General features: G+C 43.6%; 1 protein-coding gene and 1 pseudogene across 5 annotated transcripts in view; both read left to right on the forward strand.

Moving 5' to 3' along the window:
* Positions 1–11358, forward strand: part of RNF8 (ring finger protein 8) — a 37263-nt gene extending 25905 nt beyond the window's left edge. For 3 of the 5 annotated variants that reach the window (XM_055407260.2, XM_055407262.2, XM_055407259.2), the window contains 3 exons: positions 1646–1753; positions 3925–4129; positions 10895–11358. In XM_055407260.2, coding sequence (XP_055263235.2) covers positions 1646–1753; positions 3925–4129; positions 10895–10911 — 330 coding nt within the window. In that variant the 3' untranslated portion in view covers positions 10912–11358. Of the gene's footprint in view, positions 1–1645; positions 1754–3924; positions 4130–10894 lie in introns of those variants that run through there. The other 2 variants (XR_016036044.1, XM_055407261.2) reach the window with 2 other exon arrangements.
* A 135-nt stretch (positions 11359–11493) lies between these two features.
* Positions 11494–12910, forward strand: LOC148774106 (large ribosomal subunit protein eL30 pseudogene; annotated as a pseudogene).
* The last annotated feature ends 158 nt before the right edge of the window (positions 12911–13068 follow it).

Genomic DNA, 13068 nt, shown 5'->3' on the forward strand with positions numbered 1-13068 from the left:
GTAGAAGGTTCTGCCTGTAAGACAACATCTCTTTCCTTCCCTCATTCAGAAGCGAAATGCTGGGAATGATACATCCTGCAGTCTAGTCCATTGTCTGGGGTAGATGCTCCTTCAGAGTGTCTCGCTCACATAGTTTAAGGGGTGGTGTAGTCAAAATAAAAAGTAGTTCATCTTGATGCATTTGTGTAATTATTTCTCACATCAAATCAATGACATTCTTAAATTAGGGGTTGTAGACTCAAATGCCCCCTGGAGTCAGACTGATAATAGAAGTGAATAAAGTGGCCTGGGGGTAAGAGCACAGCGGGGAACTGAGAGGCGGAATTCCACCCTCACCCATACCCCAAGAGCAGCTCTTCTCTGCAGCAGCCAGTTGTTGCCAACCAGAAGTGCAGGCCCAGTGTTGTCAGATCTGAGTTTTCCACAGAAAATGGAAATCCAGATGTTTATGTGACGTATCCCAATTTTCAAGTAGTAGTAACAGGTTCAGTTTTTTGATATGATGAGTGCCAAACTAAATAAATCAGTCTATAGGCTGGATGTAGCCCACAGGCCAGCAGTTTGCATCCTCTGATGGGAATTAATGCCTGAGTCTGACTGCATCTCTCAGCCCATCCTTCCTCAGGTGCACATCTGGAGCAGATTGCAGAAAGGAGGGGACTCTTGCCCCCTTGGTTTGCTATCCTTATCCTCTGTTTAAATCATGTAGTACTTTATTCCCCAGCCTCTAAGACGCTACCACATCTTTAAATCCAAAAACTTTTTAAATTCGAAAGTTTTCAAGGAACTTGACTCTAGTATAAATGGGTCCATTCCCTCTTCACTGTCCTGATTAGTCTCACAATCTTTGCTTTGATAAGAAGAGAAAATGAAACATGAAAAATAACTTCTCAAATAGACCCTCTTTTGGCTTTTCCTCTCCCTGCTAGGGGCACTTAATAAATGTTGACTTCAAGAGAGCAAATCTAGATCCTCCTTGAAAAGGGTGTCCACCAGCAGTCTGTCTCCTGGGGAAAGCACAGGGAAATTGCATGGCAGGAGTGGGAAGTAACAAGCATCACAGAGCATGAGGCCTGAACATACTTCAACAGGCCGTCTCTCCAGCCTCCTGCCTCCAGGCACCTTGGGTATTATCCTTATTTTGTAGGAGAGACAGCTGCAGAGAACACAGGGGACCTTATACACTACCTCAAGCTTCCTGCCTTTATGAACTGTTTCTCATTTCTTTCTTATCCAGTGAGCTCTTGGCTGCTTAGGATGATTTTGTATCCCCTCTGAACTGCAGTGTGCTATAGAATACCTAATGTCTTATTCTGGCCTCAGATGGTTGGTGGGGTTGGTATGCGGACTTCATTTTTTCTCATTTGGTTATTTTTGGGAAGGAGACCAAAACTGCAATACCAATACATACTCATAAAGTCAAGAAAGGGGAAAAAAAAAAGGATGACAGTGCCCTATATTAGAAAGCAGTTCTGAGAAGCAGTAATCCTTGGGGCAAGAATTTTATTCTTGTGTTACTACGCCAGGGTGAATTTTTAATTTAGATTCTTTCTGAATCCTACTGCAGACTATTAATCCTGCTGTGTCCTATTTTGCATTCTTGTTAGTTCTCCCGAATGACGGGTGGGGTTATATGTCTTTGCAGGAAGAGAAGGAGAAGGTGCAAGCACAGAAGGAGGAAGTTCTTAGCCACATGAATGACGTGCTAGAGAATGAGCTCCAGTGTATTATTTGCTCAGAATACTTCGTTGAGGTAATGATGAGCAGTGACTCACGCCTTCTCACTCTCCCACCCCTGAATGGAGCCTCAGCTACACAGACTGCTTCAACTGTAGGGTAACATTCTGAAGAGATCTTTCCTCCAGGAACTTACTGTAGCTATTTGACTTCAAAGTGGCTGCTGGAGGGTAGCCACTTCTCACTTGTCTTTGTGGTCTTCTTTACCTCCACTGGCTTTTTTCTTCATTTCTTCTTGAGTTCTTTTTTTGGCAGAATCAGTGTTTCGGGCTATAATAAAGCCTTTATCTTTTTGTTGTTGAGGGAAAAACACTTTGGTTTTGAAGAACCATCTAGGAGCTGCCCCACCCTCCCACAGGTCAGAACGTCATGTTTCCTACATTTCCAACAACTATGTGCTGTTGGGTTTTGTGGGGTTTTTTTTTTTCGCCTAGTGTTGAAGTCCTGCAGGTTTTTTTTTTTTACCTCCTGGGAACCATTTGATTCTGGCAGAATCCAGAATTAGATGGCATTAGAAATTTGAAGTGTCAGAATAAAGCTACTCAATAAAGCTCTGAATGGACACAGTGCTGAGAGTGGGCTTGCAGTGCAGCCTTTGAACAAGGGGGTAAATGTCATTGAGGTATGATCACGGGATTCAGTGGCCAAATGGAACATTTTTCAGGGACTCTGAGACTCCTTATGAAAGTGAAACATCCCGCCTAGGATTTCATTTGTTATCCTGTTTTGTTTTTGCACAGACTCTCTTATTTTCACAAATTCTACCATTTGTATCTAGTTCATCTTACACAACAAGTGTTAAACTAAAGTTGTTAAATGATAGTGCTTTTCAGACTCATTTAATAAGAAAACACATACACACACAGCTTCCTTTTTTTCTGGTGGCCTTTAGGGAGATTGGGTCTATTAGCCTCCTGAAAAATCTGTCCTGGATAGACCTGTTTCTTTTACTTTGGATCTACTTTGACTTCATAATTTCCCCCATAGTTTATAGTCATTTGATTCCCTACTTTGGAGAAACTCAGTACTGTTTCGACATGACTTATCCACCGTAATAGAAGATGACAAGGAAAGGGGTTGGAATGGGTGATGAGTTAGCCAACCCAGAGTGTCCGCACAACATGTAAGAGACGAACAGCTTGATCTTTGTTTGGTTTACAAAATGTGCTGGCCTTTCCTGCTGGTCCTCTTAAAACCAGTGTTGGGGAAGAGATTTCATTTTAGTCAAGCGGGTTTTTAGTCCTGTTTATGAGAATTTTGTCTCATTCTTTATTTTTACTTTTTTCTTTTTTTGTATGTCTCCTTCTTTACTGAGAATGTCTCCTATTTGGCCTTCTGGCTTCCACTTGGCATTTGGACAATAATACAAAGTTCATGTTATTTCCCCCCGCTTTTCCTAAAAGCACGAAAGAAAAACTTTAGCTCCAGAAAAAGTTGTATCTTAGGAGATGTACAAAAACAAGAGTAATGAAGAGTATGGTTTATGTTTTGAAAAGTGATAAGGACCTTGGCAGAAAGCTGACCATTGGGGTTGCTCAGGAGCGCCTCAGATACGGGCCTTTTTTTTCTTTTTCTCTTCTCATAGGCTTCTTGATATTACTTAAGGCACTGTTAGTTGAATCCATTACATTTTTTCCTATTTTGTTTTTAGATTCTTTTTCCCTAGCCTAAGTTCTTTTATATATACTTTTCAAGCTTCTTTTGAGTAGAGATAAAGCCCTCCTACCATTCTGTATACTGAGTATTCACTGTGTGAATTAAAATTGAGGTTCTAATTCACCATTAGGACATAAATTTATTTTTCATGAGAGAATTAGTAATGTATTTGTATCAGACATTCACATGTTTTCTAGTCCTCCTTAAGTCCAGTGACATTTATTTGCAGGGTAGCTAAGCCACATTGGCATTGTGAACTGAGTTGGTGGAACAAAATAAGACAAATCAGCCTACCTGGAGCCTGAGTTTATGAGCTTAACTTTGAGAGAGAAAACAAATTATCTAACATGAAGCTTAAAATTCCCTGTTCCTGGGAATGTTTCTGATACCCTTTGTAAGCCCTCTAGATGAAGTTATAGTTTAATTTCCATTTCGTCTTGAGAACTAACTCCTTTCCTAACTCTGAGATCACACCGCCCTGGGGAAGTAAGCGTCACAGTTCTGATGTGTGTGTTCACATTTCCATTTTAGGCTGTCACCTTGAACTGTGCCCATAGTTTCTGCTCCTTTTGTATCAATGAGTGGATGAAGCGGAAAGTAGAATGCCCCATTTGTCGGAAGGACATCAAGTCCAAAACCCGCTCCCTGGTTCTGGACAATTGCATTAGTAAGATGGTAGACAATCTGAACTCAGAAGTGAAAGAACGACGAATCGTCCTCATCAGGGAACGAAAAGGTGAGTGAATATGCAAAGAGGTGAGTCCCCTCAGCAGACTTAAAGAGTTTTTTGGATCCAGAAGAGTCAGGTAAATGATTCTTGAGCTTAAGAAGGAGGTGGAAGAAATGGGGGAAAGTAAAGGAAGCTAAAGGTAATAAACATGTAAGAAACAGTTGAGGCAGAGTGAAATATTTGAGCAGCAGGGAATGGGGCGGCTTAGGTGTTTGTTTGTGTCTTAGTTATGGGATAAGAAAAGATGGGATTAGAAAAACAGACGGGTGGACAACTTACAGTGTTAGTCACTAGATGGGGCTGTCGTTCAAGACAGTTTAGTTGCTGTCTGTTGCTCTCGGAGAAGGCAATGGCAAGCCATTCCAGTACTCTTGCCTGGAAAATCCCATGGATGGAGGAGTCTGGTAGGGTGCAGTCTGTGGGGTCGCTAAGGGTCGGACACAACTGAGCGACTTCACTTTCACTTTTCACTTTCACACATTGGAGAAGGAAATGGCAACCCACTCCAGTGTTCTTGCCTGGAGAATCCCAGGGACGGGGGAGCCTGGTCGGCTGCAGTCTGTGGGGTCACACAGAGTCGGATACAACTGAAGTGACTTAGCAGCTCTTGGTGGGTTGCAGAAACCTTGGGTTGGGTACACAATAAATTATAAATAGGATGTGTACAAGTCAAAGATTCACACCTTGGAAAATGCCCAAAAATGTGAATCTGTAAGACAGTCACAGCTTAACTACACAAATCGGGCATAACTTTAAGCCAAAAAGAAATTAATTTAATCCTACTGTGTTAATTTTGGGCGTCGTAATAAACAAGTTTCCCAGAGAGAGTTTGAATAAAGAGATTAGGGAAGTGGGGGTGAGTGAGTTTCCTTAAGGAACCATACTCCCATAGAGAGTATCTGCTCTTCTAACCCAAGTGATCTCATCACACTTGGGGCCTGCTCTGTTGAGGATTACAGAGCCACTCTGCTTGAGACTTAAATGTCCTTGTGGCAAAATAATGTGTCCTGGGGCAGAGCACAACGAAACCAGTGGATCAGAAGGATTGGTTATTAGGCAGGGATGAGAGTTCAGAGGAGGGTCGATCTGATTATGTTCAGTCCCTTACGAAATCCTGTACAGCTCTGCCCTCTGGGAAAGCTCACAGCCAGAGTACTGAGAGGTCAATTGGTTGCACATAAAGGGCCAGTCAGAGAAGAAGAACCAAAACCTCACTGCCCTTCCAGTTGCTTCCCACCACCTGGCCATCGGGAAGCCATGTTCGTGTATGTATTTGGATGTACCCTTTTCTGAGTTAAGAGAAGATAAAGGCTTAAATGCCACATTGCTAAGACCAGGATCTTCTGTCTACTGCTTTCTTTCTCTTAGCCCTTCAGCAAATATCAGCCTCTTTAAATCAGGCCAGAAATCTGATGCTGACTTGTAAGCAGTTGTAGTATTGAATTGGCTCTTGGTTGGTGAGCCATTGCAGGGGCAGCAAACTGGTCACAGGGTAGGTGTTGAGCCTGTTTTGCCCAAGGAAGACATTCTGACTTTTGGGAGGGTGGGGCAGCTCTCAGGTGGTTCTTTGAAATCAAAGTATTTTCTGCTTTTTTGACAATTATGTGCTATTGGACTTTGTGCCCAGTTTTGAGTCCCCATAGGTGTTTTATTTTTTACTTCCTAGGAGCCACTTGATTCTGGCAGAATCCATTGCTGTTTCCACCTCTCATCAGTCCTTAACCATTTATAGGAACACTACACTAGGCACTGGAATAGAGAGATAAGGTATTATTTCAGCTCTCACAATCTGTGGAGGAGACAGAAAAGCAGATAGTGTGCAAGTTCCATAATAGGGTGCTGGAAAACTGCAGATGAGAGGACATTCAGTTTGACCTGGACAGGTTGGAGGTATGGGAACAAGCTTCACAAAAGTGACCTTTGAACCGAGTTCTAAAGGCTCTAGGGATGATGCTTTCCAAGCAGCGGAACCAGCACAAGCACAGAGGCATGAGAAGCAGTGAGCTGTTTGTTCCTCGCAGTGCCCGCTTGGTGGCCCAAACAGGACATGATGTCTGCGTGGTGCCAGAGGAGCATGAGGACAGCCAAGGCTTAGGAAGTGTCTGCTGAGGTGTTGTGAATGCCTTCTGTTTTCTTCTCTCTTCCCTTTCTGAGAGGAATGCTGACCTGGGAACCCGGATTTGACCAAGCCTGTGAGCTTAAGTTTGCTGGATCTGTCTGTGGGTGGGGATACCCATGTACTTTCTTTTTGCTTTTTGGAGGTTATTGTTTTTATTTTTTTCTTTGAAGTAAAATTGATCTACCTAGTGACTTGATATTTTTGTACATTACAGAATGATCACCATAATAAGTCTAGTTACCATCTGTCACTATACAAAGCAATTACAGTATTACTGATTATATTCCCTGTGCTGCACATTACATCCCTGTGACTTAATTTATTTTGTAAGTGGAAGTTACCCTTCCTCTGTTTCACCCATTCCACTATCACTCTCCCGTCTGGCAACCACCAGATTGTTCTTTGCAGATTGTATTTATAAGTGTGTTTCTGTTTTGTTATGTTTGTTCATTTGTTTTTTAGATTCCAGATTTAAGTAAAATCGTATGGAATTTGCCTTTCTCTCTGATTTATTTCACGTAACAGAGTACCTTCTAGGTTCATCCATGTTGTTGCAAATGGGAAGATCTCATCCTTTTTTATGACTGAGCAGTAGCCCCTTGTGTGTGTGTGTGTGTATGTATTTGTGTATATTTTCTTTATTCATCCGTTGATGGGCACCTAAGTTTTCCGTATTGTAGTTGTTGTCACTAATGACAATAGTGAACATTGGGGGTGCATATGTCTTTCTGAGTTAATGTTTTCATTTTCTTTGGATAAATACCCAGAGGTGGAATTGTTGGGTTTTATGTTAGCTCTGTTTTTAATTTTCTGAGGAACCTCCGTATTGTTCTCCATAGTGGTTGTACCAGTTTACATTCCCACCAACAGTGGAGGAGGGTTCCTTTCTCTCCACACACCTATATAGCCTTTCTTCACCCAGCCCCACTGACTAGGTTTCTTCTCAAAAGTCCAAGCATGGTAGATGCATGCAGCCATTGGAAAGAGAAAGAAGGACCCTGTGTCCTAAATTAATCTCTGACTCCCCTCACACAGAGTTAATACTGCAAGGTGGATAATATCAGACCCCTCTTTTCTCTCTGAAGGCTAAAGCAGGTACCTTTTTGATGACACTGGGAGCCGATGAAGTAAACCGAATTGGCCTCCCTGATGCACACACTGGCTGAGAGCAGCGCTGGCACCAGTCTTGGTTTCTGCAGTTATCGCAGCGAGTGCAGCTTTGAGGTTTTCTCCAGAGACAGACGGAGGTGCTGAGGCCTGATTTAGGGAAACAGGTGCCAGAGCCATCAGCAGCTTCAGTGGGCTGCAGCATGGAGTTTAGAGGAAATTCTCAGTTCAGATACCAACCTTCTTTGCCAATTGAAAGCCGGTTTAATCCCCAGTGTATGGGAATTTTTAAAGGACCAAATGTAGGATCTGGAAACTAGAATTGGCAGGCTTGTAATTGTCACAGTTCTGACCCTGGCAGGGCCGTTTTCCTCCTGGGTAGGGGAGTGCTTATCACAAGTTCGGAGAGGAGGGTCTGCCTGTCTGATTTCACCAAGAGCAGTGCTACTCCAGGCCTGCCTGGCTGGTTGGTGTCTTCAAGGCCCATATCCCCATGGGAGGAGTAAAGCCTCATGATTGATTAGCCATAGATCCTCAGTAAAGTCTGTGAGGCCAGATTATCCAGAAGAGGGGAGGAGATGGAGAGTGTTAAGGTGCCAGATCCTGTGTTGGAGAAAGGGTGCCCTAGAGCTGGGGCAGATAATGAATGTTAAGTATGTGTCGCATGAGTAATTGCAGCCCTCTGGGATATTGACATGAGGTTTTTCTGAAGGAAAGATCTTTTGTGACGTGAGCTGGGGAGGTGCTGGAGCTGAGTCTTCTGTCGGTTGCTCCCCCTTCCCCGTTTATTCTATTTTCATTTAGTGTTGATTGGTTGACATGAGTGTTAACATTCTCCCTTTAAGCTTTCCCTCGGAGTTTCTTTAGGTTGTGCTCAAAAAAGAAAAAAGCAAATTATCTAGAATAAAATCTTGTCGGTCCTTTAGAACAGTGATTTTCAGTCCAGAGACTTTTTCAAATTGCAGTTCCCAGCTCCCTTGGTACTATAATATGAAAGTGAGGCTGCTAGTGGGAGTTGTTCATGGCCTTTCAGGGGTGTTGAGGTGGGGAGAAAGGTTTATGAACCGCAGCTTTCCTGAATCTATGATAGAGATGTCCCTCCAGAGATTGGTGGTCTCTAGGAAGATTGGCCCCGGAGAAGGCAATGGCAAGCCACTCCAGTACTCTTGCCTAGAAAATCCCATGGATGGAGGAGCCTGGTAGGCTGCAGTCCGTGGGGTCGCTAAGGTTCAGACAGGACTGAGCGACTTCACTTTCACTTTTCACTTTCACACATTGGAGAAGGAAATGGCAACCCACTCCAGTGTTCTTGCCTGGAGAATCCCAGGGACGGGGGAGCCTGGTGGGCTTCTGTCTATGGGGTCACACAGAGTCGGACACGACTGAAGTGACTTAGCAGCAGCAGCAGCAGGAAGATTGGCCCAGGTGAGATCACATAGCCTGTGGCTCTTGCCGGCTTCCTATAGGCTAAGAGGAGGGTGATCCAGACACAGGACAGGAGAAACTCTGTCTCTGAAGAGAGCACCTGGCAGACTTTCCCTGGTTATTACCCATCATCACCTGTTGAAAGACAGAGCCTCATAAAGGACTATGTAGGGAATGGCAGCGGAGAAGGCAATGGCACCCCACTCCAGTACTCTTGCCTGGAAAATCCCATGGATGGAGGAGCCTGGTGGGCTGCAGTCCATGGGGTCGCTAAGAGTTGGACACGACTGAGCGACTTCACTTTCACCATTGGAGAAGGAAATGGCAACGCACTCCAGTGTCCTTGCCTGGAGAATCCCAGGGACGGGGGAGCCTGGTGGGCTGCCGTCTATGGGGTCGCACAAGAGTTGGACATGACTGAAGCAACTTAGCAGCAGCAGCAAGGAATGGCAGCAGTAACAATGTCTGCCAAGTTGACCTCATCCAGAGAGAATACTTGTTAGCAAGATGTTTTATTTTATGTTTTTTGACTCTACCATGTGGGTTGCAGATGAGATCTATTTCCCTGACCAGGGATTTAACCTGGTGCCTGTGGCAGTGGAATTTCAGAGTCCAACCAGTCCATTCTAAAGGAGATCAGTCCTGGGTGTTCATTGGAAGGACTGATGCTAAATCTGAAACTCCAATACTTTGGCCACCTCATGCGAAGAGTTGACTCACTGGAAAAGACTCTGATGCTGGGAGGGATTGGGGGCGGGAGGAGAAGGGGACAGAGAATGAGATGGCTGGATGGCATCACCGACTTGTTGGACGTGAGTTTGAGTGAACTCCGGGAGTTGGTGATGGACAGGGAGGCCTGGCGTGCTGTGATTCATGGGGTCGCGAAGAGTCGGACATGACTGAGCAACTGAACTGAACTGAACTGAACCACTGGACCGCTAGTGGATTCCCAGCAAGTACCCAGTCCTGCACCAAGAACCTAGAGGGTCATGTGCATGAAGTCATAATGCCCACATGGTATAAGGACAGTGTTTGTCTAAGATAAAGTGGCTCTCAGCAAGATTGGCATGGGGTGGGGCAGGTGTCCACATACATGCACTCACATAGTTTATAATGCTGGACTCTTAAAAATTTATCCTTTGCAAAATTATCATGGGATCAAAAATTAGCAGATTTGTTAATAGAAGCTTTTTTAAAAAAAAAAATTCTCCATCACCACCCTCTCATTTTTGCCCCTCCCTTTTTCCTTCCCTTCTCTTTCGTCACTTATTGGCATTCCTTGCCTTGTCCCTTGATGAATGTCTCCTCCATAACCCTTATTATTCCCTTATATATAAATGTAATAACCCTTTCAATCTGCCTTCCAAAGCATTCCACACCTTAATCTCAAAGAAAGTCTTGAGATTGCCTTTGGTGTAAGCCAAGATCCCTGCTTCTCTGGGATCAAGGAAACAGAAGCTAATGGAAAACACTAGAGGCCAGTGAATAGCCCCTCCCACCCCCTCCCTCTCTGGACAGACTTTGAATTGCACCTCTCCCTGCCTGTTGCTGTATATGCATTTCCTTCCTTCCTTCAAAAGGTATTAACTGAAGACCGGCTTTGTGCCTGGCACCCTTCTAGGTATGAGGAATAGAAGGAGAAGTGAAAATCTAATTAGTTAGATGTGATTTGTGCTTTCTTGCTAATAAAGTAAGAAAGGGGCCAGGAGTGATGGGGAGAGTGTCGGCAGTTCTTGATAGAGTAGTCAGGGTAGTCACTGAGGAGAAAGTAGTATTTGAGTGAAGTTCTAAAGGCGCTGGCTGGAGAGAGGGTTTTGGAGGAACAGCATGGAGGCGATGTAGCAGGAGTGGAATGAGTGATGGGGAGGAGAACAGGAAGTGAGGTCAGAAGGTTGGGCAGAGGGCAGGCTGAGTAGGGATTTATAGGCCTTTGGAAGGACTTCAACTTTTACTCTGGAAGAAGAAAGGGGTGGGCTGTAAGCAGAGTGATGTGATCTCACATCTGTGTCTTGATTCACCGTGGCTGCTGTGTGGGGAAAGGACTGAGGAGGGCAGCAGGGAGGCCAGGGAGGGAAATGCAGGCTCCTACTCTATTTCTCTCTCTTTTTTTCTCTCCAAAGGAAAGAGATTGTTCTGAAGACGGTGCTCCAGAGGTGTTTGACAGACTTCCAGGCACTGGGAACTTCAGATGGTCTGGAGGATTCTCTTGGACAGGTCTTGGGTGGCTATGAGAGCATGGGATGGAGCCACTGGGACAGACTGAGTTAGGAAACCCTCCATCACGAGCCTCCGCCTGGGCCGTCCCTGTTGCCACCATTGTCTAAAGCCCCAACTGCTTCAGGGTACTTGAGAGACTCTGTTCACTACGTGTTGTATGGGTTATATATTTCTGTTGTACTTTATGAACTTGTTGTTATTATTGTTTTGGTACCTCAGAAGCACCTCTGTTGACATTTGTTTGGGACAAATTGGGTATTACCCCTATTGCTACCCCCGAAGGCGAAGGCAGCCTCTATTTGAGAGGATGGCATACCTCTTCTTTGTGAAAACAAGATGTCATTTCCTGAAAATAAAATGTAAAACCAATCAGTTGCTCAGCTGGGCTTTGGTATATTTATCTTCCTTTCCTTCCAGCTCCAGACAGTCTCACAAGTAAACACTGGCAGCTCATAAATCGCAACCAAGAAAGTCACTGTATCAGATGATATACTCAAGTGAATGTCTGCCTCAGAAGCCAAGCCCAAGATCATGACCACAGCAGATGGCTCTGTTAAGCCCCTGACTGGTGTGTCTCCTTTTCATTTCAGAGATGAGTCACCACTTCCTGGTTTTGGGATGGAGTGAATTCCCTTCTTTCAGCTGGAGTTCCAAAGTATCTGTCTTACCTAATGTCAGAAAACACAGGCAGTGATTGTCTGAGAACCTGATACGCTTTTTTTAAAAAAAATTAAAAGCCATTTCTCTTTTGCTGCTTTCCCATTTTAAACAAAACTAGTTTGATGTTTGGGAAACAGAAGCGCAGGAAAACCTGTGGTATCCCTGGTAACCAGTGATGAGAAGGAAGGAAAACACAGGAAGCTGCAGAGCAGTTATTTAAAACAAGGAGCTCCAGTAGGAAACTGGTTGTGCATTGTGTCATTCAGTGATTTGTTTCCAGATGGAAAAGTATTTTCCTCTCCCTTTTTACCGCCTGCTATAGAACTGTTCTTGGTAGTTCTTTGTTTATATTACAAGTATTTCATAGCGATGGTAGGTTTTTCCATTATTGAATCTTCTGTGTATTGGGGTTCTGGTGTCCCTAGTCTTCACTTCCATCTTTCTCAACAGGATTACTGATTGAAATACTGATGCTGTCAAGGAAGAATAAGTTAAACATAGAAAGTAATAGTTTAAAAATAGCCATTATAAACCAACACCATATTGTAAAGCAATTATCCTCCAAATGAATAAAAATAAATAAAATTTTTTAAAAACCTTAAAAAAAAATGGCCATTATAACCGAATCAAAAATCTCTGGAGAAATAGAAGGAAGGTTACTACCATCTTGATGTAACAGTCTCTTGTTTATCCCATGTCCATGTGTTTTGTTTATACATTGCATGGGATATAAATATTTCTAGCATTGTACAGATAAATACTTTTTTTTAGAAAGGAAAGGTGCCCTTTCTCGCTTCCTGGCCATCTCGGCGGCTGCGTTTGGTTGGGGGTGTCCTGCATCTAATGCAGGAAGATGGTGGCCGCAAAGAAGATGAAAAAGTCACTGCAGTCGATCAACTCTAGGCTCCAGCTGGTTATGAAAAGTGGAAAGTACGTGCTGGGGTACAAACAGACTCTGAAAATGATCAGACAAGGCAAAGCGAAACTGGTCGTCATCGCCAACAACTGCCCAGCCTTGAGGAAATCTGAAATAGAGTATTATGCCATGTTGGCCAAAACTGGTGTCCATCACTCCCGTGGCAATAATATTGAATTGGGCACAGCATGTGGAGAATACTACAGAGTATACACACTGGCTATCACTGATCCAGGTGATTCTGATATTATTAGAAGCATGCCAGAACAGACTGGTGAAAAGTAAATCATGTACAATTTTTCTTTAATAAAACTGGCCAGAGCTTGTATTAAAAAAAAAGAAAGGTGCTTTTATTAGAAAAGCTGACAGTCTGGGGAGGTGGTAGACTCATGTCCAGAGACCAACTCCAAAACTTCTGGTTAGCTATGAGAGCTTGTTTTTGTTTTTTTATTATTATTTTTTTTAATTGAAGTACAATTGATAACAATGTTGTTACTTTCT

Source organism: Moschus berezovskii, chromosome 23, assembly GCF_049115385.1.
Source record: "Moschus berezovskii isolate FMDL1 chromosome 23, NW_MosBer_1.0, whole genome shotgun sequence".
Classification (NCBI taxonomy): domain Eukaryota; kingdom Metazoa; phylum Chordata; class Mammalia; order Artiodactyla; family Moschidae; genus Moschus; species Moschus berezovskii.